Source organism: Muntiacus reevesi, chromosome 1, assembly GCF_963930625.1.
Source record: "Muntiacus reevesi chromosome 1, mMunRee1.1, whole genome shotgun sequence".
Classification (NCBI taxonomy): Eukaryota; Metazoa; Chordata; class Mammalia; order Artiodactyla; family Cervidae; genus Muntiacus; species Muntiacus reevesi.
Window position 1 is genome coordinate 192,137,378 of NC_089249.1, and position 26,892 is coordinate 192,164,269.

Consider the following 26,892-nt stretch of genomic DNA (forward strand, 5'->3'; position numbering starts at 1 on the left):
TTTTTTTTTTTTGACCATGTGGCACATCTTTTGGGATCTTAGTTCCCTGACCAGGGATCAAACCTGGGCCCTTGGCAGTGAAAGGTCCAGTCTTAACCACTGGACCACCAAGGATTCCCCCATTTTTTCATGTGTTCATCCACTTGTATTTAGCCTTTTGTTTTTACTTTTCTCTATTTGTTTTTTCTTAGTGTTTTAAGAGCTTTCTAATATATTAAATAACCACACTTTTATATTTTCTTTTAGATTTTCTCTCCCTCGTGTCATTTGGTATTATTGATACCAAATGATTTATTGATACCACGTGATATATTGAATGTATTTTAAACTATTGATCAAGTCCTTTCTGATTCCTTTCACTGTTCTTCAGCTTAGGAATTTTGCACACTTCGTGAAGTCATAGAAATACATTATCTGTATTCGTTTCTAATAGTGTCCCAATTTCAGTTTTACCACTCTCTTTTCTGTTAGGGTTTTTACTTTGAGACATTTTTTAAAATGTTTTCTAAACACCATTTATGATATCATTGATTTTTAGGTGCTAAATTGTGATGTATCTATATTACAAACTAAATTCTCATATTGGCTAATATCTATTTCATGACTATCCAGTCTGTCCCACTGATATTTCTGTGTTTATGTCCATTGCACTGTTTTAAACTTTACCTGTCCTCATTCATCTTCTTTTACAAACTTTCTTGTATTTTCAACTAAGTTAATATTCCTTAAGTTTGACCAGTTAATACTCCTACTAATCGTCCTACTAATCACTTTCCTTGAGTCTTAATCAGAATAATGACCTCAACAGAATCAAATGCAGTACCATTTCCATAGCACTCAACGCTACAGGACAACAGAGCCCATGTCTCTTACCTTTCACACTTAGCTCAACCCAGTGCCTGGCATACAGTAGACACTCAAATAGTTATGGACTCAATGACAGATGAAGAGATGCAGAGAATCATTTAAATATCTACAAGTATCTAGATTATCATGGCAAAGAGAAATGATCTTCAGACAGAGGAACTAAAATCATGTAAGTTATAAAGACCCATTTCAACTCAAAGGAAGGAATCTTTTTTTTTTCAATTAAATATATGTATTTTATTATTATTTTTTTCCATTTATTTTTATTAGTTGGAGGCTAATTACTTTACAATATTGTAGTGGTTTTTGCCATATATTGACATGAATCAGCCATAGATTTCCATGTATTCCCCATCCTGAATCCCTCTCTCATCTCCCTCTTTAGGACAACTGTTCTCTGAGTTTAGAAATTCTGTCCTGTGGCAGATGTAATATTCAAAGAGAAACTAAGGCTTTTTTAAAAAAAACTTTAAGGAGTGAAATAAAAGGAAGAAGGCTCCCATTCTCTTTATTTTCAGTTGAAAAAACTTCATGATAAATGGTCTTTTTGTTCTTGATCAAAATATTTCATGACAGGAAGTTACCTCTATCCTAAACTGATAATTTCTGTTATTCACTCAACAAATATTTTTAGACCATCTACTATATATCAAGTACTAAGGTTATGAAATGAAAATGAAATAGAAAAGGCATTGTCTTCTCAACATAAAGATTGACAACACAAACATGCTGGACACAACTAGAATGCAAGGTGGGGGCTCTGATTCCATCTTTGGGGTTAGGGTGTATTATGCTACACTGATCATTACAACACCAACAGAGGGATTAATTAGAGCAGTAATGGAGAAGCTACTATATGATGATGGAGGAATTATCAATAAAGTCTTCACACAATATCCTTCTCCATGTCAAACTTGAGACAGAGAATTGTGTCCTTCAAGATGTTGTTTCAAGGCAAATCAGTTCAGTTGAGTTAAGTAGCTTAGTTGTGTCTGACTCTTTGTGACCCCATGGATTGTAGTACACCAGGCTTCCCTGTCCATCACCAACTTCCGGAGCTTGCTCAAACTCATGTCCATCAAGTCAGTGATGCCATCCAACCATATTATCCTCTGTTGTGCCCTTCTCCTCCTGCCTTCAATCTTTCCAAGCATCAGGGTCTTTTCCAATGAATCAGTTCTTTGCATCAGGTGGCCAAAGGATTGGGGTTTCAGCTTCAGTATCAGTCCTACAAATGAATATTCAGGACTGATTTCCTTTAGGAAATGAGTTTTCCAAGGCAAATGGCATGAGGGTAATAAGATATAATTAAATTCTGTGACTCCCAATGATCTCCTTTTCTCTGCATTTCCCTGGGACTTGAAGAGATGACAACAGAAATGCAGAAAGGAGATGGTCATGAGGCTGGTACTTTCACAGGAATTAGACATCAAAGGAATAGCTATGAATCAGGGAAGATGCAAGACAGCCCTGCATGGTATGAAGCATTCTTTTTTTTTTTTTTTTTTTTTAATATTTATTTGACTGTGTTGGATCTTAGTTTCAGCAGGGGTCATGCTTTCTTTGTGGTTCATGCCACATGCTGCAACTGATAGCCAACACAGTTAAATAGTGGATTAAGACTCATGAATGCTAAAGCCTACCAGCACCAAACTCAAATTTTCAAACATCCAGCTTTTAAAAATATCCTGATAAACAGCAAGGTCCTACTGTATAGCACAGAGAACTATACTCAATATCCTGTAATAAACCATAATGGAAGAGAATATAAAAAAGAATACATATATATATGTATAACTGAATCATTTTGCTGAACAGCAGAAGTTCACATAACATTGTAAATCAACTATACCTCAATAAAAGTACCTAATCAAAACATATTCCAGATAATCATTAAATCATTTAGACCAGTCAACTTTATGTGCTTCGAAAAACCTGACTGGACAACTGTTACCTATTGATAAGGGTCTTGAAATTTTTTTGTTTTGTTTTGATTATTATTATTTTATTTATTTTAATTTTTTGGCTGTGCTGTGCACAGATGGTATCCTTGGTTCCCAGAGCAGGGATTGAATCTGCACCCCCTGTATTGGAAGCATGGAGTCTTAACCATTGGACCACTAGGGAAACCCCCAAGCAGCTGTAGCCCTTCCCTCCCAGAGCTCTCAGATCCTGTGATCCAATGTTCCTCTTGGAGGAAGTGAGTTCAGGGTCTTCCTAACTCTGTAGTCTTGGAAACTTATCCCCTCTGATTTATTTTCCTTCGTGGGATGCAGATAAACTAAGTTTTCCTTATGAAAACCAATTTTTCTAACACTATATTAGTCCTTTTCCCCCATGATAGAGGTATCATTTTATTTTCAAATTCCCAGGTCACAATTTTCCAACTACTCCAAAGTCGGTCCATACTCAACTCTGCCATTTATAGTACATGATTGCAGGAAATTGGTTGTCTTCTCTACTATGCCATTCATGCCTCAAATAGAGGTAATGACTGTTACATCAGGGTTAGTATTCAATTATTATTCAATTCAAATGACAATATTAGCTATTACTTTCTTAATGGCTCAGATGGTAAAGAATCTGCCTGCAATGCAGGAGACCTGGGTTCGATCCCTAGGTCAATATCCCCTGGAGGAGGGAATGGCAACCGACTCCAGTATTCTTGCCTGGAAAATTTCGTGGCCAGAGGAGCCTGGCCGGCTACAGTCCATGGGGTCGAAAAGTGTGAGTAGCACTTTCACTTTCAGTAATAGTAAAGAGTGTGGTGTTCACTGTTATTATTTTTGTTAATGTTTTAAAAAATTTTTATTTATCTGTTTAAATTGGAGGATGATCACTTGATGTATTCTTTTGGTTTCTGCCATACATCAACATGTATGGTATATGTATGTCCCCTCCCTCCTGAACTTCCCTCCTACCCCCCACCCCATCCCACACTTCTAGGTCATCACAGAGCACCAGATGTTAATATATTTTGTTAACAGTGTTGTATATTATTATATTCATATCCAATGGGACAAGTCTTTGGTTTAGGTTGCTGTCAAGGACTTAGCAGACCTGATACAATTTTTATTTAAAGATTTTGATTGGTAAGGAACATGTAACTCAGATTCTAATGGAATATTTTCCAGAAAGCATCCTGAACCATGACCTCAAACCTAAAGAGAGGAGAACTACTAACTTGAAGAAAAGGATGAGTACCCGTTCCACACTGCCCCAGTTTCCCACGTGGGAACAGAATTGTCAAGAACAGCTTCCATTTGACAATGGTTCTCTCTCTCCCAAGGGAAAAACTGTTCAGAGTAAAAACAAGAGCATTCATTTAATTGGGACCTTGGAGAATTCAACCTTGGATGTCCCTCAAAGGATAAATGCTTTTCATTTGCTCTTTTGCTCCCAGATCACTGATGGCAGGCCCAAAAGAATATCTTCCTGATCCCTGGTCTATCTGGATCCCATAACAAATACTATTTCTGGAGACTGCTCACCATCTATCCTTCTGCCCATCAGTGCAACCAGGTTCTTCTTCCTTGCTACAATCCAGATGATCCATTGGGCTTAGTAAGTGTTTGTTACATGTGCACATGTAAAAAGGCTTTTACCAGAAGTAAAATAATTCTAGGAACATGGATATGAGTAGAGGCTGAGAGTCCAGTTTAAAATTTCTGAAGATTTTAGGCTTGTGGCTCGTAAGGGGACTCCAGAATCTAGGGTGAATTAAATATTGATGATGATGAGAGCAGACATACTTATCTTTAGTGGTAATTTGATTGCCAATTTTGTGTTTGATACAACACTGCCTGTTGGTTTGAGCTATGTATTTCTTATCATTTAGGGAAATAGCTTCTCTCTTTTTTTGTGTACTATAAGTGATCATCAAACATACACCTCTTATTATAACCCCCTGCCTTTTGGAAGCACTTCTAAATTTTGGTACATGATGGTATCATTGTTTTCAGAATGTATCTATTTGTGTAAAGTATATATTTATTATTTTACAATATATTTATTAGTTGTTGAGCAGTTTTCAACTCTGAGGATAGACACTTCATTTTAATTTTCCTTCTGCCCTATCATTGGTAGCTCTTGGTATTATTGTCATATAACATCATAAAATTAATGCATTTTGTTGTTGTTTAGTTGCTCTGTTGTGTCCAACTCTTTTGCAGCCCCATGAACTGTAGCCCACCAGGCACCTCTGTCCATGGGATTTCTCAGGCAAGAACACTGGAGTGGGTTGCCATTTCCTTCTCCAGGGAATCTCCCCAACCCAGAGATAGAACCCACATCTCCTGCTTGGCAGGTGGATTCTCTATCACTGAGTCACCTAGGAAGCCCATGTATTCACTGTTATTTTGAGTAAAACTACTCAGCTTTTAGTACTTGTGGAACTTTGGAGTGTCCACTGATGGGAGGTGCAAGCCAGGGTGCTGGGCGTCAATCCCCAGTCTGCATAGTACCAGGTGTGTGACCTTAGAGAATTCATCTGACCTCCCTGTACCTCAGCTGAAGTGGAGGATAAAGTGGTAGAGGTGGTAAGGATTAACTGAGGTACTATCAGGAAAGTGAATAAGAGTGCCTGATACTATTATATATTCAATAGCCATCATTGTTGTCAGACAAGAAGCAAGTTGTCCATTATTTAGAGACCAGAAGTGCTGAAATGCCTAGGGTACTGTGGCAGGGGGTTGAAACAGGGGAAAAAAGCATCTTAGAGCATCCCTGGGGGGAGACAGCCAAGAGGAAGCCTCAGGAGATGTTTCCTGGCCACATAGAGGTGGCCATGGAAGTGCAGCCTCCAAGCTTCCCTTTCCCTTCCATCTCTCCACTCACCACAGGGTGGTGGGGGAGGCAGAAATACTCAGTGGGAAAGTGCTTCTCCTTTTAGGATCTATGGTCAGCATTTTGCTCAGACCTGCCAAATACTCTCTATTAAGGCAGAACCTGAGAGACAGGACTTTGAGGCATTCAACATGCTGGTGGTGATCTGGGATTTACACCGAGGATCGCAAGAAAGCAAGGTGCTAGTTTCTGGATCACTGGGAATACATGGGGTATATCAGGCAGCTGCTGTCTGCCAAGGATATGGAAGTGTTATGGTGCACAGGGACGCTATGCTTCTCCACACCAGATGGACGTCACTCGGGTTTGTATCTAATCCCTCATGACAGGAAATGCCTAGTTAGAAAGAATAATCTAGAAATAAACTCACCAAAATGTTAACACCATTTACCAAATAGAAGTGAGAGGAAAAGATGAGATGGACACTTGACTTTTTAAAATTATTTATTTATTTATTTAAATGTGATTTGCAGAATCTTAGTTTCCCAAGCAGGGACTGAACATGAGCCATGGCAGCTAACAGGCTTCTCACGTGGCACTAGTGGTAAAGAACCCACCTACCAATGAAGAAGATTTAAGAGATGCATGTTCAATCCCTGGGTCAGGAAGATCCCCTGGAGAAGGAAATAGCAACCCACTCCAGTATTCTTGCCGGGAGAATCCCATGAATGAACAGAGGAGCCTGCCAGGCTACAGTCCATAGGGCTGCAAAGAGTTGGACACGACTGAAGTGACTTAGTGTGCAAGCATGCATGACAGTTAAAGCGCTGAGTCCTAGTCACTGGATTGCCAGGGAATTCCCTTGACTTTTACTTTAAACTTTCTGTATTATTTGAGAAAAAATGATTTTACCATATAGCATATAATATTTAGTATTATATTGGTCAGTGACAGCAAACTAATAAAAAGAGGTGAAGAGAAAACAATAAAGCATTTCACTACTTGAAATCATTTTGGATTTGAACAGTTCACCACCTAGAGCACATACAAATTTGAAAGTCTGTTGAAACACATTTTTTGAACAGAGGAGGGTTTGACTGAATAGAAATGTTCTAAGCTTGGACCATTTTCTAAAGGAGGGAAAAGCATGAAGCAGTTATAAATCTGTAAATGGCTTCACTACTGGTGGTGATATGAAGTAAATGATTAAACATGTGAATCAATTCTTACATGAGGAAGTAATGACTGTTAGAAGCTTGTCTTAGCCCATGGAGAATGGAGTATTTTGAACTACCCTTATTTCCTTTCTTCATATCTTAATTAGACCTCATGGACAATACAGTCCATGGAATTCTCCAGGCCAGAATACTGGAGTGGGTAGCCTTTCTCTTCTCTCGGGGGTCTCCCCAACCCAGGGATTGAACCCAGGTCTCCTGCATTGCAGGTGGATTCTTTATCAGCTGAGCCACAAGAAGCCCAAGAAAACTGGAGTGGGTAGCCTATCCCTTCTCCAGCGGATCTTCCTGATCCAGGAGTCGAACTGGGATCTCCTGCAATGCAGGCAGATTCTTTATCAACTGGGCTATCAGAAAAGCCCTTATTAGGCAAAATAGTGATTTATCTTAATACCACAGAGTCTTGACAAAATCTCTTTTTTTTCCCCCTGATTTTTTCTTTTTTAAAAAACTTTTAATTTTATATTGAGGTATTAGGTTTCCCAGGTGGCGCTAGTGGTAAAGAATCCACCTGCCAATGCAGGAGACAAAAGAGATGCAGGTTTGATCCCTGGGACAGGAAGATCCCCTAAAGGAGGAAATGGCATCCTACTCCAGTACCCTTGCCTGGGCAATCCTATGGACAGAGGAGACTGGCAGGCTACAGTCTAGAGGGTTGCAAAGAGTCAGACATGACTGAAGCAACTTAGCATGCATAGCCAATTAACAATGTTATAGGACTCAGTTCAGTTCAGTTAAGTCGCTTAGTTGTATATGACTGCTTGTGACCCCATGGATTGTAGTATGCCAGGCTTCCCTGTTCATCACCAACTCCCAGAGCTTGCTCAAATTCATGTCCATAGGGTCGGTGATGCCTTCCAATCATCTCATCCTCTGTCGTCCCTCTCCTCCTGCCTTCAATCTTCCCCAGCATTAGGGTCTCTTCCAGTGAGTCAGTTCTTCATATGAGGTGGCCAAAGGATTGGAGTTTCAGCTTCAGCATCAGTCCTTCCAATGTATATTCAGGACTGATTTCTTTTAGGATTGACTAGTTTGATCTTGTAGTCCAGGGAATTCTCAAGAGTCTTTTCCAACACCACAGTTCAAAAGCATCAATTCTTCGGTGCTCAGCTTTCTTCATAGTCCAATTCTCACATCCATACATGACTACTGGAAAAACCATAGCTTTGACTAGATGGAGCTTTGTTGGCAAAGTAATGTCTCTGCTTTTTAATATGCTGTTTAGGTTGATCATAGTTTTTCTTCCAAGGAGCAAGTGTCTTAATTTCATGGCTGCATTCATCATCTGCAGTGATTTTGGAGCCTCCCAAAATAAAGTCTGTCACTGTTTCCATTGTTTCCCCTCTATTTCCCATGAAGTAATGGGACTGGATGCCACGATCTTAGTTTTTTGAATGTTGAGTTTTAAGCCAATTTTTTCATTCTCCTCTTTTACTTTCATCAAGAGATTCTTTAGTTCTTCTTTGCTTTCTGCCATGAGGGTGGAGTCGTTTGCATATTTGATATTTCTCCCTGAAATCTTGATTCCAGTTTGTGCTTCATCCAGCCTGGCATTTCACATGATATACTCTGCATATAAGTTAAATAAGCAGGGTGACAATACACAGCCTTGATATACTCCTTTTCCAATTTGGAACCAGTCTGTTGTTCCATGTCCAGTTCTAACTGTTGCTTCTTGACCTGCATACAGATTTCTCAGGAAGCAGGTAAGGTGGCCTGGTATTCCCATCCCTTGAAGAATTTTCCACAGTTTGTTGTTATCCATACAGTTAAAGGCTTTAGCATAGTCAATGAAGCAAAAGTGGATTTTCTAGAATCTCTTGCTTTTTCTATGATCCAACAGATGTTGACAACTTGATCTCTAGTTCCTCTGCCTTTTCTAAATCCAGGTTGAACATCTGGAAGTTCATGTTGAAGCCTGGCTTGGAGAATTTTGAACATTACTTTGGTAGCATGTGAGATGAGTACAACTGTGCGGTAGTTTGAACATACTTCGGCAATGCCTTTCTTTGGAAAAGGCCTCAGCCATACATAGACATGTATCCATTCTCCTCCAAACTCCCCTCCCCTCCAGGCTGCCACATAACATTGATGCTCAGTTGCTCAGTTGTGTCCGACTCTTTGCGAGCCCATGAACTGTAACCCACCAGGCTCATCTATGGATTCTCCAGGCAAGAATACTGGAGTGGGTTGCTGTTTCCTTCTCCAGGGGATTTTCCCAACTCAGGGATCAAAACTGGCTCTCCTGCATTGCAAGCAGATTCTTTACTGTATGAGCTACAGGGAAATTCCAAAAATTCAAATCTATGCCTGTTTGCCTCATAAAACAGTCATCTTAACTGCAGTGTCAACCTTGTTTCCCTGGAGGAATATTTTAAAATAATTACCAACGAGGATGCTACGTCAATAGGAAGAGGATGCATTTTCTATAGAAATACATGTGAATGTTCTCTTCAATGCAAGTTTTACAAACACAGTTAAACCAACTTCCATAGAAAAGGGAAGATTATCAGAAAACCCATGCATATTTAAACAGAAGGCAGGGCAAGAAGGTAACCAGAAGTGTTGAAGGGCCGGTCTCCAACCCAGAAAGCCTCAGAACCAATGTCATCATCTCTTTCTCTTTCCTTTTTACGCTCCTTCCCATATTCTCTCACACCAATGATCTAAAGTCTCATTCTAAGTACTTGCCTCATTGCCTTCATCTCTGCAGAGTATATTTCCCAACTTTTAAAGTTTATTGAGCCACGATTTCTGTGGGTTTCCATAGTGTGTTGCCGGGACCAGCCGGCAAAGAGAACAAGTCCCGATCGCAACAGCACAGAAGCCCGAGAAAAGAACCAAAAGTAAAGGATGGAGTCGAGAGGACTGAATGCTCTTGAGGCAAGTCAGTGATTTTATTGAGTAAAACAGCTACCTTTATACTAGTACAAGCAGAAAACATAGTTCATAAAAATGCCATCTGGTTCTGGCCACATCAATACAATTCTTTATATAAGTGATTGTAGAAGCTTACATTCTTTTTTTTAACATTCCAAGATAAACTACTAAGTGAAGGTCACTACTATGTTTTTCTCAGGGAAGAACAAAGGAGACCCGGCAAATGTTTTACTACTTTATCATGGGGTGGCGGGACAGGGAATGGCCTCTTTCAAGGCTTTCCCAGGGCCTTTTTGGGCCTTGAGCAGGCCGGCTCCCCGCATCTCCCCCTTCTTTATTTATTAAAAAGCCGAGCCTTCCTACTCTTTCCTCGAGAAAAAGGAGACAAGGTTATTTTTTCATAATACGGGAAAACTTCATGATTCTTTCAGTAACTAAATTCATAATACATTGTAAAAAACATGGTCCACAACAAAGAAAACAGAGTACAATAACAAGCACTATAAGCAGGATTTTCCACCAATCACTCTTAAACCAAGATTTAACTTGCTCCCAAAAAGAAGGGGAGGAATCCTGCATAGAAAGTATTTGATGTTGAAGATCATTTACAGCATCAGATACATTGGAAGATAAATCTGGGATATACACACAACATTCTACTTTTATTATAGTGCAGGTTCCTCCTTGAGCAGCAGTAATAATGTCTAGGGTCATACGGTTTTCTAAAATGGCTTTTCTCATTTGTTTCTGTTCTTCATTTAAAGCTTCAATAGCCTTCTTTGTATCTAGTAAGGCTTGTTGAGTAAAATTAGTTAAAGCATCTACATGGGCCATTATGTCGACCGTCCCAATAGAGGGAACAAATACTGCTGCCAAATAATCATACCAATGAAATACAGCTCGAGACCATCATGCTTTCAAAAAGGGGAGGTTGGCCGGATTCTTGATGGACTTATGACTAATGTGACTGGGAGCAAACACAAATCCAAGGCTGCACCGTCCTACCCAGCCCACAGGCAGCCATGGCCAGACATTAGGACCACAAATCCATTTTGTTCCCTTAGGAGCAACCCATCTGATGCCTGGGTTATAAAGCCAATCAGATCCTGGCCAAGGCGTGGATGTTTTGAAAAAGTAACATTAATTACGCGTCCACACAAAGAATTGGGAGTAATACCCATATGCTTTAGCAAATGTCTACCTAGATTTCTTCCTCCAAAGTTGGGCTGATGTTCTTATTGTTCCCAGCAAATGTCCGCTCGCTTCAGCAATTGTCCTTTTTCTGGGGTCATCCAAAAGTATTCATCCCAAATCTGATAATAGTCCCCAAAATATCGGCTGGGATGATCTTGTCCCTTACTGGAGGAATTAGCATACTGATTAAAGTCAGCAGAAATTGTCCTAATACTTTGGTTGGCATTAAATCTAATTAGGGAATTATTAGGCTTCAAATTACACCAGGCCAAAGCTGTGATATTAAGAGAATTAAGGCTAAGGTGAATCTGCTTATATTGTTTTAAAAATTCACACACCCGCTGGTAATTCTTCCTGACTCATTGGCAACACCCACCATGGTAAACCATTTACAACTGACAAAGGCATGGCAGTGCATACCCAACAAGCAGAGGTATTATAAAAATCAGCATAGGAATGAGCCCAAGAAAGAAAAACAATTCCTTCAGCGCTAGGAAAGGCTTGATTCATAACAGCACATGCCAACGCAAGCACCAGGTAGGATAGGGAAGTGTGTGGATGGATTGTATCCGCAGCAATGTGTCTTGCTCGTTCCACGAATTCATGCAGTTGTTGATTTGTTGGCAGAACATTCCTCTCTTGTATCTGCAGCCTCTGCATTCGAGCACTCAGCGAACATCTCCGTCTGGCGTACCAGCCTCTCCGGGAGCCAGCGCGGTGCTTCGGCATCCTGTGAAAAAACACAAACATGTCCCCGCCCCCATATCAAAACAGGGTCAGGGCCATGCCATTGATTAGTAATTGGATCTTTCCAAGTTACGCGGGGCTTGTTAATAGCAGCTGGGGACCAGAATCGCTGTGCTGCGGTCTTGCCTTCAGAGTCCAAATTTAAAAAATTAAGAATAAAAAAGAGCGTGATGTAAATAATTATATGGTGTGAGGGGATACAACTCCCCCTTCTTTAATTTTAAAAGCTGGTGTTTTAATGTCTGATGAGCTCGTTCAATGATGCCTTGGCCTTGGGGATTGTAGGGAATGCCTGTTTTAAGAGAGATGGAGAGCGGGGAGCAAAAATTAAGAAAGCAGCAGAAGCATATCTAGGTCCATTGTCCGTTTTGATGGTCTTCGGAAGAGTTCCCATAATGGAGAATGTTGCAAGGCAATGTGCGATACAATGTCGAGCTGCTTCTCCTGTTTGTAAAGAGGCAAAAATATATCCAGAAAAAGTATCTATATTAACATGAACATATTTTAATTTACCGAAGGAAAGAATGTGAGTAACATCCATCCGTCATAAACGGTTGGGAAGGAGGCCGCGGGGGTTCACACCATAGTGAGGAACAGAGAAAAATTGAGGACAAACAGGGCAGCGTTTAACTATTTGCCTGGCGGTTTCACGGGGTATTTTAAATTGTAATCTGAGGGTATTGCTGTTTTGATGATGTAATTGGTAAGAACGTTCTGCGAGTTGGGTCTGGGAAAGGAAAATATGAGTGGTGGAATCAGCTAATGTATTTCCAAAAGTAAGTGCTCCAGGTAGATTCGAATGAGGGCGAATATGGCCAAAAAAGCATTTGCGAATCCTTTGATGTAAAAGAGCTTGTATATCGCGAAACAGTTGCTGAATCATTGAATTAACAGTATAAATAAAAGGAACAGTTTCCAATTGGTTAAGAGCTCTAATAACATAATGGCTATCAGAAAAAACATTTAAAGGTTTAGTGGCAAAGTGTTGTAAAACAGCAAACACGGCACATAATTCTACTTCTTGTGCAGAGGAACAGCCTGTAAACCAGGAGGTAACATTATCATTAATAACATAAGCAGCCTTCCCGTTTGAGGATCCGTCGGTGAATACGGTGACTGCGTCTGTAAGTGGCTGCGAAACAACTATGGAGGGAAACACAAAGTCATGTTGACTAACAAAGTGTAGCAGCTTATTAGCGGGAAAATGATTTTCTAATCTGCCGGCAAAATGAGCTAGGGCTGCATTCTAGGAATCGCTGAACTGGAACAGCCAGTCCTGTTGTTCCTTTGTAAATGGTAAACAGATAAAATAAGAGTCTCTCTCCAATAATTCTCTGGAATCCCGACGGCCCTTAGCGATAAGATTACTGACTAGATCAAAATAAGGGATGAGTACCCGAGCAGAGGAAACAGGCAAATGCATCCAATAAAGAGGGGAATCTTGAAAAAGAACAGCTGTAGGGGGTGTGTTTAGAAGGAAATATATCCAAACCCCATTCTTTTGTATAATCACAATGAGAGCTTGTTTGAGCAGCCAAAGCTTTTTCTACTACATTTAAAGCTTGGCGTCCTTCATCAGTCAAAACTCGAGGCGACGTGGGGTCTGAAGGTCCTTTAAGAATATCAAACAGGGGTTTTAATTCTCCAGTAGTGATTTTCAAATAGGGACGAATCCAATTAATATCTCCTAATAATTTTTGAAAATCGTTCAATGTTTTCAAATTATCCTTACGAAGTTCCAATTTTTGAGCTTTAAAAGTCTCCCCTTCCAGTCTAAAGCCTAAATAAGAATAAGGTGGGCTATGTTGAACCTTTTCAGGAGCTATTTGAAGGCCATAGTGCTGCAAATCAGCCTGCAAGTCGGAAAAGGCAGACAACAAAATACTTTCTTTAGAATGAGCTAATAAAATGTCATCCATATAATGAATCATATATAGAGAAGGATATTTTTGGCGAGTAGGTTCCAGGGCTTTAGCAACAAACTTTTGACATAAAGTGGGGCTGTTAGCCATGCCTTGAAGGGAGTACTTTATATTGATAACGCTTCATGGGTTGATGAAAGTTATTAGCATGGACAAAAGTGAAATGAAGGCAGTCTTGTGGTGCCAATGGTATAGTGTAAAAACAATCTTTTAAATCAATGATTAATTTATAAGTTCCTTTTGGAATAGCTATAGGAGAAGGAAGACCGGGCTGTAAGGGTCCCATAATAACCATGGTCTCATTAACTTTTCTAAGGTCTTGTAGTAATCTCCATTTACCAGATTTCTTTTTAATTACGAAAATAGGAGAGTTCCATGGCGAATTAGAGTGTTCAATATGACCAAGCGCCAATTGTTCCTGCACCAATTGTTCTGCGGCTAATGTTTTTTCTTTTGTGAGAGGCCATTGATCGACCCAGACAGGCGCGTCACTTTTCCAGGTAATCGTGTCCGCATGAGCCGCAGGAGATACAATGGCCTCCCCTAAAAATATCCTACTCCTGATTGAAGAGGCAAGGTTTTAGTTTGAACAGGTGACAAATTTCCTTCTCCATGTTTTCCTAATCCCTGATTAGGCAATAGCCCCTGATTCAAAAGCATCTGACTAACGGCATCATTTGGGGTGAATATGTAAACTCCCATTTGTTTCATAACATCTCTTCCCCATAGATTAACAGGAATGTTAGGTAAAATGTAAGGTTGGATATATCCTTCATGACCTTCAGCATCCTTCCACATAAGCAATTCAGAACTCTGTTCGGGGTTATGAGACTGGCCAATTCTCCATAAGGTGGAGATGGCTACTTGCTTATTCTAATTTTTTGGCCAATCATTTAAGGATATTACAGAAACATCAGCCCCAGTATTCAGTATCCCCACGAATTTGTGCCCATTAATAAGTAGTTCTAATTCTGGGCGAGTTTTTTTTATATTTTGAATCCAATAAGCATCAGATGACCCAAAACATGTACCTTCCCGAGGTTGAGCATTTTTTATTTTTCCCATGGGTATAGTAGGCAGCATGACCAATTGAGCTATGCACTGTCCAGAAGGGATACTGACAATGCTTTTGGGGGTACAAGCCATAATTTTTATTTTTCTAGTAAAATCTGAATCAATTACTCCAGGGGCGATTTGTAATCCTTTCATAGTCCAACTGCTCCTTCCCAATAGCAAACCCATGGTATTTTGTGGCAACGGTCTATAAACCCCAGTGGGTAGCGCTTACATTCCCATTTCAGGAGTTAGTACTGTATAGGTGGAGGAACAGATGTCCAATCCTGCGCTGCCTGAGGTAGCTCTATAGAGATCTTTGACTCTGGGTTGGAAATCGCTCCCTGATGATTTTCCTGAATTGCCCCATAACATTGTTTCGGGGCCTGGGGCTGGCCCCTCACCCAGTTTCCTGACACAGGCGCAAGCACTTTTCCATTGATATCTGTTTTAGATCTACAATCCCTTGCCCAGTGTCGTCCCTTCTTACATCTGGGGCACAAATTAGGGTTTTCAGTTTGTTTACCAGCTGTCTCTCCTTTCCTTTGGGGGCACTGTATAGCTCGATGTCCCATCTGTCCGCAAGAGAAACAACTGCCAGGGGGCCCTTTTACTCTATTCTTAATCTTTCCTTTGTTAGCTTGTTGGTACAATATTTCTTTAACAGTTTTTCCCTGTAGTGCAGCTGCGATAGTTAAACCTTGCATATATGATGGCCCAATATCTGCACAAATCCGGATATAATCAGGTATTGCCCCCTTTTTTCTGTAGGGTCTCAAAGCAGCCTGGCAAGCAGAGTTAGCATTTTCATATGCCAGCTGACGGGTTAAAACCATACCAGCTTCTTTGTCTCCTATAACTCGTGATATTGAGTCAATGAGACGAGTCACAAAATCCTGATAAGGCTCGTCAGGGCCCTGTCTTATTTTTGATAAATCTTCAGATTTTTTATTAGATGTAGCAAGCCGTTTCCAGGCTATCAAAGCTGCTTCATTTATTTGGGGATAAGCTTCAGGGGGATAATTCAATTGCTGGTTAGTAGCCCTATATGCTCCCTCCCCCATAAGCATTTCAAAACTCACTTGCAGTCCATTCCGTTTATTTCTGTCTGCAAAAATTCCACATTGTTCTCCAAATTTTGATTCCCATAACAAATAATCTCCCCCAGAGAGGCAGGCCCTAGAGACCTGCTTCCAATCATTAGGAGGTAAATATTGACTATTTAAATTTTCAATGATGGACATAGTAAAAGGAGCAGTTGGTCCATACTGGGCACAGGCTTGTTTTAATTCTTTAATTTGTTTAAATGGCAGGGGTTCATAATACCTTCGTTGTTGAGCGTCTTCAAGGACGGGGAACAGGATGGGAAATCCTTCTAAAGTTTCTCCCTGTTGCTTCGCCTGGCGAATTGCAAGTTGGAGGGGGGACAGTTCGGAGGTGTTTTTTACAGATAATGCCTGTGCGGGAGCCTCAGGCCCCTTTTGCATATCAGCAATCGGTGGGTCTAATCCAGCAATAACGGACGGAGGCTGCGATGGTAACTGATTAGAGGGACATAAAGGCTGGGAAAAAAGTTTTAAGTTAAGAGTATCGAGGCATTTAGTCACAGTTGTAAGCAATTCTTTAACCTCCGAAAAAGGGGATAAGCCCGCTTGTGTTTTTACAGCGGTTTTTTCAGCAGCAAATAACTCCCATGGATCTTCTTCGTGATATCGAGCCGCAGATTTTTCTAAATCTGCTTGCTCAGCAGGGTCTAATTCTGAATCAGAGTCAGAGGAAGTCTGTATGGGGGGTTTTTCTGCCGTATCATAAACATGCTCCAAAGGAGCAGTAGGCAAGGTGGGAGGTTTACCAATTATATTCTTTAACGCAGTCTCCAATTTTTTGCTTTCATGTTCAGGGTCCAAACAGTCTCTGATAAGTGTCCATAATGAGTAGGCATCTAACGGTACCTTCTCAGCCCCATGTAAAGAATAATACTGCTGAATTTGCTCCCCTACCTTCTTCCAAGTTTCTATATTCACAGTCCCATCCTCAGGAAACCAAGGACAAACTTCTTCTACAAACAACAAAAACTTTTCTAATTTATGTTTAGCAACAGTAACTCCTTTCACCTTTAACATAGTCTTGAGCATAGTTACAAAGAGTTCCCTACTACTACCTTGACCCATTGTTTATACTCTCGACTAAAAAACCCTCTCCGCTCTGAAAAAATCCGTACTCACGTTTCTTTTGGGATCCCCTCTGTACTCACGTTTCGGGCGGCTGCGACCGTGTAGTCCGATCGGATCCCTGTTCGGGCGCCACCTGCCGGGACCAGCCGGCGAAGAGAACAAGTCCCAATCGCAACAGCACAGAAGCCTGAGAAAAGAACCGAAAGTAAAGGATGGGGTCGAGAGGACTGAATGCTCTTGAGACAAGTCAGTGATTCTATTGAGTAAAACAGCTACCTTTATACTAGTACAAGCAGAAAACATAGTTCATAAAAATGCCATCTGGTTCTTGCCACATCAATACAATTCTTTATCATAAGTGATTGCAGAAGCTTACATTCTTTTTTTTAACATTCCAAGATAAACTACTAAGTGAAGGTCACTTAGACTATGTTTTTCTCAGGGAAGAACAAAGGAGACCCGGCAAATGTTTTACTACTTTATCATGGGGTGGCGGGACAGGGAATGGCCTCTTTCAAGGCTTTCCCAGGGCCTTTTTGGGCCTTGAACAGGCCGGCTCCCCACAGCGTGTCAGGAACTCTTCTTTAAAACAGTGACTCATTTATCCCTGTCAACAATCCTATGGAATAAATACCATTAATTATCCCCTTTTATGCCAGTGTACTGAAATAACCCAGAGGGATGGGCTGGGAAGGAAAGTAGGAGGGGAGTCCAGGGTGGGGGTCACATGTACACCCATGGCTGGTTCATATCAATGTATGGCAAAAACCACCACAGTATTTTAAAGTAATTAGCCTCTAATTAAAATAAATAAATTAATTAAAAAAAAGAAGATCATGGCATCTTGTCCCATCACTTCATGGCAAATAGATGGGGAAACAATGGAAGCAGTGACAGACTTTATTTTGGGGGGCTCCAAAATCACTGCAGATGGTGACTGCAGCCATGAAATTAAAAGATGCTTGCTCCTTGGAAGAAAAGCTATGGCCAAAATAAACAGCATATTAAAAAGCAGAGACATTACTTTGCCAACAAAGGTCCATCTAATCAAAGCTATAGTTTTTCCAGTAGTCATGTATGGATGTGAGAGTTGGACTATAAAGAAAGCTGAGCACTGAAGAAATAATCCTTTCAAACTGTGGTGTTGGAGAAGGCTTTTGAGAATCCCTTGGACTGCAAGGATATCAAACTAGTCAATCCTAAAGGAAATCAGTCCTGAATATACCTTGGAAGGATTGATGTTGAAGCTGAAACTCCAATCCTTTGGCCACCTGATGCAAAGAACTGACTCATTGGAAAAGACCCTAATGCTGGGGAAGATTGAAGGCAGGAGGAGAAGGGGATAACAGAGGATGCGATGGCTGGATGGCATCACTGACTCAATGGACATGAGTTTGAGCAAGCTCCAGGAGTTGTTATGGACAGGGAGGCCTGGCCTGCTACAGTACATGGGGTCATAAAGAGTCGGACACTACTGAGTGACTGAACTGACTGAAACGTTTTATGTTTATAAAAAGTATAATCCACTATGAATATATGGTAGCTATGTACTAAAAAACAGCCCTAAAGTAAAATAAGCAAATCCTGTTAGAAAGCCAGGCAACATTAACAGAAAAACCATAATAAAAAGATATTCTAATAAAAAAAAAATCTCCTTTTCAGTTCAGTTCAGTCGCTCAGTCGTGTCTGAGTCTTTGCGACCCCATGAACCACAGCATGCCAGGCCTCCCTGTCCATCACCAACTCCCGGAGTTCACCCAAACCCATGTCCATCGAGTTCATGATGCCATCCAACCATCTCATTGTCTGTCGTCCCCTTCTCCTCCTGCCCTCAATCTTTCCCAGCATCAGGATCTTCTCAAATGAGTCAGCTCTTTGCATCAGGTGGAAAAAGGATTGGAATTTCAGCTTCAGCATCAGTCCTTCCAATGAACACCTGGGACTGATCTCCTTCGAAGGATGGACTGGTTGGATCTCCTCGCAGTCCAAGGGACTCTCAAGAGTCTTCTCCAACACCACAGTTCAAAAGCATCAATTCTTCTGTGCTCAGCTGTCTTCATAGTCCAACTCTCACATCCATACATGACCACGGGAAAAACCATAGCCTTGACTAGATGGACCTTTGTTGGCAAAGTACTGTCTCTGCTTTTTTTTTTTCATTTATTTTTATTAGTTGGAGGCTAATTACAATATTGTAGTGGTTTTTGCCATACATTGACATGAATCAGCCATGGACTTACATGTGTTCCCCATCCTGTACTCCCCTCCCACCTCCCTCCCCATCCCATTCCTCTGGGTCGTTTCAGTGCACCAGCCCCGAGCACTTGTCTCATGCATACAACCTGAGCTGGCGATCTGTTTCACACTTGATAATATACATGTTTTGATGCTGTTCTCTCAGATCATCCCACCCTCCCCTCTTCCATAGAGTCCAAAAGTATGTTATATACATATGTGTCTCTTTTTCTGTCTTGCATATAGGGTTATCATTACCATCTTTCTAAATTCCATATATATATGTGTTAGTATACTGTATTGGTGTTTATCTTTCTGGCTTACTTCACTCTGTATAATGGGCTCCAGTTTCATCCATCTCATTAGAACTGATTCAAATGTATTCTTTTTAATGGCTGAGTAATATTCCATGGTGTATATGTACCACAGCTTCCTTATCCATTCATCTGCTGATGGGCATCTAGGTTGCTTCCATGCCCTGGCTATTATAAACAGTGCTGCGATGAACATTGGGGTGCACGTGTCTTTTTCTGTTCTGGTTTCCTCGGTGTGTATGCCCAGGAGTGGGATTGCTGGGTCATATGGCAGTTCTATTTCCAGTTTTTAAAGGAATCTCCACACTGTTCTCCATAGTGGCTGTACTAGTTTGCATTCCCACCAACAGTGTAAGAGGGTTCCCTTTTCTCCACACCCTCTCCAGCATTTATTGCTTGTAGACTTTTGGATAGCAGCTCTTCTGACTGGCATGTAATGGTACCTCATTTTGGTATTGATTTGCATTTCTCTGATAATGAGTGATGTTGAGCATCTTTTCATGTGTTTGCTAGCCATCTGTATGTCTTCTTTGGAGAAATGTCTGTTTAGATCTTTGGCGCATTTTTTGATTGGGTCATTTATTTTTCTGGAATTGAGCTGCAGAAGTTGCTTATATATTTTTGAGATTAATCCTTTGTCTGTTGCTTCATTTACTATTATTTTCTCCCATTTTGAAGGCTGTCTTTTCACCTTGCATATAGTTTCCTTTGTTGTGCAAAAGCTTTTAAGTTTAATTAGGTCCCATTTGTTTATTCTTGCTTTTATTTCCAATATTCTGGGAGGTAGGTCATAGAGGATCTTGCTGTGATTTATGTCAGAGAGTGTTTTGCCTATGTTCTCCTCTAGCAGTTTTATAGTTTCTGGTCTTATGTTTAGATCTTTAATCCATTTGGAGTTTATTTTTGTGTATGGTGTTAGAAAGTGTTCTAGTTTCATTCTTTTACAAGTGGCTGACCAGTTTTCCAAGCACCACTTTTTAAAGAGGTTGTCTTTTTTCCATTGTATAGTCTTGCCTCCTTTGTCAAAGATAAGGTGTCCATAGGTACATGGATTTATCTCTGGGCTTTCTATTTTGTTCCATTGATCTATATTTCTGTCTTTGTGCCAGTACCATACTGTCTTGATGACTGTGGCTTTGTAGTAGAGCCTGAAGTCAGGCAGGTTGATTCCTCCAGTTCCCTTCCTCTTTCTCAAGTTTGCTTTGGCTATTTGAGGTTTTTGTATTTCCATACAAATTGTGAAATTATTTGTTCTAGTTCTGTGAAGAAAATCATTGGCAGCTTGATAGGGATTGCATTGAATCTATAGATTGCTTTGGGTAGTATACTCATTTTCACAACGTTGATTCTTCCAATCCATGAACATGGTATATGTCTACATCTATTTGTGTCCTCTTTGATTTTTTTCATCAGTGTTCTATAGTTTTCTATGTATAGGTCTTTTGTTTCTTTAGATAGAAATACTCCTAAATATTTTATTCTTTTTGTTGCAATGGTGAATGGTATTGTTTCCTTGATTTTGCTTTCTGTTTTCTCATTGTTAGGGTATAGGAATGCAATGGATTTCTCTGTGTTAATTTTATATACTGCAACTTTACTATATTCATTGATTAGCTCTAGTAATTTTCTGGTAGAGTCTTTAGGGTTTTCTATGTAGAGGATCATGTCATCTGCAAACAGTGAGAATTTTACTTCTTCTTTTCTTATCTGGATTCCTTTTATTTCTTTTTCTGCTCTGATTGCTGTGGCCAAAGCTTCCAAAACTATGTTGAATAGTAGTGGTGAGAGTGGGCACTCTTGTCTTGTTCCTGATTTTAGGGGAAATGCTTTTAATTTTTCACCATTGAGGATAATGTTTGCCATGGGTTTGTTATATAATGTCTCTGCTTTTTAATATACTATCTAGGTTGGTCATAACTTTCCTTCCAAGCAGTAAGCATCTTTTAATTTCATGGCTGCAACCACCATCTGCAGTGATTTTGGAGCCCAGAAAAACAAAGTCAGTCACTGTTTCCATTGTTTCCCCATCTATTTGCCATGAAGTGATGGGACTGGATGCCATGATCTTAGTTTTCTGAATGTTGAGCTTTAAGTCAACTTTTTCACTCTTCTCTTTCACTTTCATTTTAAGTAGGAAACTGAGGCACTCAGAAATTTAAAAATTTGCCCAAGATCAACGAGATGTGAAGTTGCAATTCATGCCCAAGCAGTGAGACCCTAGAGCTCACTTTTGACATTGTGCAATAATTACTGCCACACCTAGCTTAATGGTTCAGTCCACCGGTTTTGGAGCAAACGTGCCTTATTTTCAAGCCTTGTGATTGCCAGCTGTAAACCCCAGACCCTTTATTGATGTGTTCCATCGAGTCTACCCTCATAGATTATTCACCAGAATATGAGTTTTATTTACAAGTTCCCAGGAAGAAACTGTTCGGCCAGCCTGGGCCAGACACCACTCACTGATCAAATGGGTTGTTATCATGGAACAGGGCCATGAGCATGTGGGGCGAGTGCACCACCAACACACAGGGATCTACTAAAATACTAAATAAATGTGGGGGAAAGGCAGAATTATTCAGGAGGAAGATTTCTGCCCAAAAGAAGGAAAAATGTTCAAATCATTGACGTGCTACACCTAAAATGGGCTGAAGCTGAGCTGGACACCACAATGGTTAGTGGTCTATTGAGACAGATCTTTTTTAATAAAAAAAAATTATTGCAATGTGGTTGATTTATAATGTTGTGCTAGTTTAAGGTGTACAGCAAAGTGAATCAGATATACATATACATATATCCATTCCTTTTTAGATTCTTTTCCCATATAGGTCATTACAGAGTATTGAGTAGAGTTCTCTGTGCTATACACTAGGTCTTTATTAGTTTTCTATTTTATATATACCAGTGTGTATATATCAATGTAAGTCTCCCAATTTATCCTTTTCCTTTCCTACTTAGTAACCATAAGGTTGTTTTCTACATCTGTGCTGCTATTTCTGTTTTGTAAACAAGTTCATTTGTACCATTTGTTATTTTAGATTCCACATATAAGTGATATCATATGATATTTGTCTTTCTTTCTCTGATTTCACTCAGTATGACAATCTCTGGATCTTGAAGGTTGTGATTAATTTGTGATAAAAGTCAGAAAGAGGGAATATATTTTCCCCAAATGATACCTGTATAAGGTAGTGCTGTTTGCACTCAGTCCCTCTTAGTGAATAAATAGGAAATTGCCAGTCAAAATGTGTGGTTATTCTGTTTTCCTTTGGGCATTAATAGGATAAAAATATCTTGATATTTGGGGACTCCTGTTTGTTTTAATTAGCTTTGCTTCGTCGGTTACCAGGCAGAATTATCAACTACATGGATGTAGGAAACCAAACAGTTGCCTCAGAATTCCTTCTCTTGGGACTCTCAGAAGATCCAGACCTGCAGCCCCTCCTTTTCCTGTCCATGTACCTGGTCACCATGCTCGGGAACCTTCTCATCATTCTCGCTGTCAGCTCTGACTCCCACCTCCATACCCCCATGTACTTCTTCCTCTCCCACCTGTCTTTTTCTGATATATTTCTCAATTCCACTGTAGTTCCAAAAATGCTGGTGAACCTCAAGACAGACAGCAAAATCATCACCTATGCAGACTGCATCACCCAGATGTACTTTTCCTCAGTTTTTGGGTGTTTGGACAACTTACTCCTGACTGTGATGGCTTTCGACAGGTTTGTGGCCATCTGCCACCCCCTGCACTACATGACCATCATGAATCCCCACCTGTGTGCTCTGCTGGGTCTAGTCTCTTGGTCTCTCAGTGTCCTAGTCTCCCTCCTGCATAGTGTGATGGTGTTGCATCTCTCGTTCTGCACACACAGGGCAATTTGGAACTTCTTCTGTGAATTTGCTGCAGTGCTCAAGTCTGCCTGTTCGGACGCTCTCAGCAATTACATCATGCTGTATTCTGTGACTGGATTGCTGGGAATTCCTTCACTTACTGGGATCCTTTTCTCTTACACCAAGATTATTTCCTCCATATTGAAGATGTCCTCAGCAGAGGGGAAGTACAAAACTTTCTCCACCTGTGGGTCTCACCTAACAGTCATTTCCTTATTCTATGGGACAGGGTTAGGAGTGTATCTCAGTTCTGCCTTCTCCCCCTCCACCTCGAAGTGGGTAATTGCCTCAATGATGTACACTGTGTTCATCCCCATGCTGAACCCCTTCATCTATAGCTTGAGGAATAGGGACATGAATAGAGCCCTGAGAAAACTTGTCAGCAGGTCTTTCTTCTCCCTGTGAAGAGTCATGGATGTTGGGACTGGAAATTACTACGATAACCAAAGATCAATGCACTGGCAGTAAGAAACACCAAATTTGAACTTCTTTGAGTGTATGACTTATGTCTCTTTTTCTGAAATATCATCACTTGATTTTCTTCCAAGTTTCCATATCCAAAAGCAACTGCTCCCAAAGAATTTAAAGACCTTGATTCTGGGAAAGATTGAGGGCAGGAGGAGAAGGGGATGATAGAGGACGAGATGGTTGGATGGCATTACCAACTCAATGGGAAATCTCCAGGAGATGTTGAAAAACAGGGAAGCCTGGCATGCTGCAGTCCATGGGGTCACAAAGTCAGACACGACTGAGTGACTGAACAACAACATTTCCTGTGCAGAAATGTTTATCCTTGGTCTCCTCCTCATTATCATTAGACATATCAAGATAATAATGAATTTACCCACCAGAATTGCTCAAATGCAAAAGATTAAAAATATCAAGGGCTGTGATTTCCCTGGTAGTCCTGTGGTTCAGACTCCGTGCTTCCAATGCAGGGTGCACGGGTCCAGTTCTTCACTGAAGAACTAAGACCCCACATTCTATGGGGCCAAAAAACCCCCACAGAAAACCAAAACAAACAACAACAAAATAAGACCTTGCAAGGACATGGAGCAATGGGAACTTTCATACACTACTAGTCAGAGTATAAATGGGTCCAACTACTACTAAATCTAAACATACTCCTACACTATAGTGTACTTCTCCTACGCCAATGTATATACCTAAGAGAAATGCATGGTTACATCCAGAAGACATGTCGAAAAAGGTTTATAGCAGTTTTCATGATCGCACTAACCTGGAAATAATTCAAATGCCCATCTTGGTAGAATGAGTAAATAAACTATGGTATACCACACTAAAGAAAACTCCAATATGAAAAGAATAAATTGCTGCAATGCACAACCTAGACAAGCCTGAAGGACATAGTTTTGAGTGACATGAAAGTGCATATATCACACGTGTGTGTGCATTCTAAGTCACTTCAGTTATGTATAATTCTTTGCGACCCTATGGACTGTAGTCCTCCAGGCTCCTCTGTCCATGGAATTCTCCAGGCAAGAATACTGGAGTAGGTTGCCATACCCTCATCCAGGGGATCTTCCCAACAAAGGGATCAAACCTGCGTGTCTTACATCTCCTGCACTGGCAGGTGGATTCTTTACTACTAGCGCCACCTGGGAAGCCCAATATATTACATGATCTCACTTTTAATGAAATCTAAGCTGACAAAGCCAACTGATGAGACAGGAGTCAGAACACTGGATACCTTGTGTCAGGGACCCCAAAAGAGCATCAAGACATATTCTAAGCGATGGAAGTGTTTTTTTTTCATGAGTAGCTACATGAGCATATACATAAGTAACATTTTTCATGCATTTAAGATTTGTGCATGGTATTATGTCATACCTCAATTAAATAAAAGAGGTCGCGCCAATTTTATAATGCATTGACATGGTGTTTACAGAAAACTGCCTCTTCAAATATTAATATATGTCATTCAAAATTGTTTTCTAGATGAAGTCTTAATTCAAATAAAGTGTATATAGTTCTCAATGAGGAAAAAATTTAACTCATTTGCCTAAATACCTTTGATTGTATTGATAAGGAACTATCTGAAACCTTTTATTAAATTTCTTCTTGTTCTGCTCCTCACTTATACTCTTCCATACTCTTTGCTAAAGTCTAGACTACATGCTCTCTGCTATAACCTGTATTTGGCCTACTTTGGTCTGTGTGTGTGTAGCAAGTGTGTAGGGCAATGGAGACCCTCACATATCCATTAATCTGAGCTACCTTGTGAGAGTAAATTTGGACTACAGTCACAGATTTTAATCACAGAATCTTAGAGCTGGAAAAGTCATTTGTGTCATTCACATAACTTCATAAATTTTTTTAATCAAGAGGATGTATTTTCTTGAGCAAGAGTGAATTTCTAGGAATGAATCCATTGATGCCAAGGACTGTTTTGAAAAGGAAAGATGAGTGCCTTATAGAATGTATCTGTATTGAATTGTTTATATGACATGTTATGGAAAAACCTTAACAAACTTTTTGGCCAATTCAATAGTTCTGTCTGGGAAAACATGTGCCACTGATTTTTTTTTTTAAAAAAACTTTATTTTATATTGGTGTATAATTGATTAAAAATGCTGTGATAGTTTCAGATGTATAGCAAAACTATGGCAAAGGGATTCAGTTATACATATACATGTATCTATTCTTTCTCAAGTTTTCCCCACTTATGTCATTATGTAACATTCAGCAGAGTTCCCTGTGCTATATGTATGTCCTTTCTGGTTATCCATTTTAAATAGAGCAATGTGCACATGTCTATCCCAAACTCCCCAACTATCCCTTCTACCCTATTCCCCTTGCTTCCCCCCCCCACCCCTGCCCCCGGTAACCATAAGTTCATTCTCTAAGTCTGTAAATCTGTTTCTATTTTGAAAATAAGTTCATTTATATAATTTCTTTTTAGATTCTGCATATAAGCATTATCATCTGATTTTTGTCTTTCTCTGTCTGATTTACTTCACTTAATATGACAATCTCTAGGTCTGCCCATGTTGTTGCAAAGGATATTATTTCATTCTTTTTAACGGTTGAGTAACATTCCGTTGTATATATGTACCATGTCTTCTTTATCCATTCTTCTGTCAGTGGATATTTAAGTTGTTCCTATATCTTCTGTAATTCTGTAAACAGTACTGCAAAGAACATTGGGATGCATGCATCTTTTCAGACCATGTTTTTCTCTGGATATATTCCCAGGAGTGGGATTGTTGGGTCATAGCTTTGTTTTTAGTTTTCTAAGGAATCTCTATACTGTTCTCCATAGTGGCTGTGCCAATTTACATTCCCACCAGCAGTGTAGTAGGATTCCCTTCTTTCTGCACCCTCTCCAGCATTTATTGTTTGTGGATTTTTTGATGATAGCCATTTGGACTGGTGTGAGATGATATCTCATTATAATTTTGATTTGTGTTGTTCTAATAAGTAGCGATGGAAAACATCTTTTCATGTACCTCTGTATTATTGATCTCTGCAGCAGGTCTTCACATCCTCGATAGAAACTCTGATTTCCCCATTAGTATTTGTTATTGGCTAAATATTTGTATCCCCCACCACATTCAAGACTTGAAACCATACCTCT

At 40.1% G+C, this 26,892-nt stretch overlaps 2 protein-coding genes across 2 annotated transcripts; one reads left to right on the forward strand and one right to left on the reverse strand.

The window, feature by feature from the left end:
* Positions 1-14,934: 14,934 nt before the first annotated feature.
* LOC136166241 (endogenous retrovirus group K member 113 Gag polyprotein-like) lies at positions 14,935-16,854 on the reverse strand. The gene has a single exon (XM_065932297.1). The coding sequence runs from the start codon at positions 16,852-16,854 to the stop codon at positions 14,935-14,937; it is 1,920 nt and encodes a 639-aa protein (XP_065788369.1).
* Positions 16,855-22,769: 5,915 nt separating this feature from the next.
* Positions 22,770-23,699, forward strand: LOC136156219 (olfactory receptor 7C1-like). Its single transcript, XM_065918754.1, has one exon. It carries the CDS (start codon positions 22,770-22,772, stop codon positions 23,697-23,699), a length of 930 nt encoding a protein of 309 aa, XP_065774826.1.
* The last annotated feature ends 3,193 nt before the right edge of the window (positions 23,700-26,892 follow it).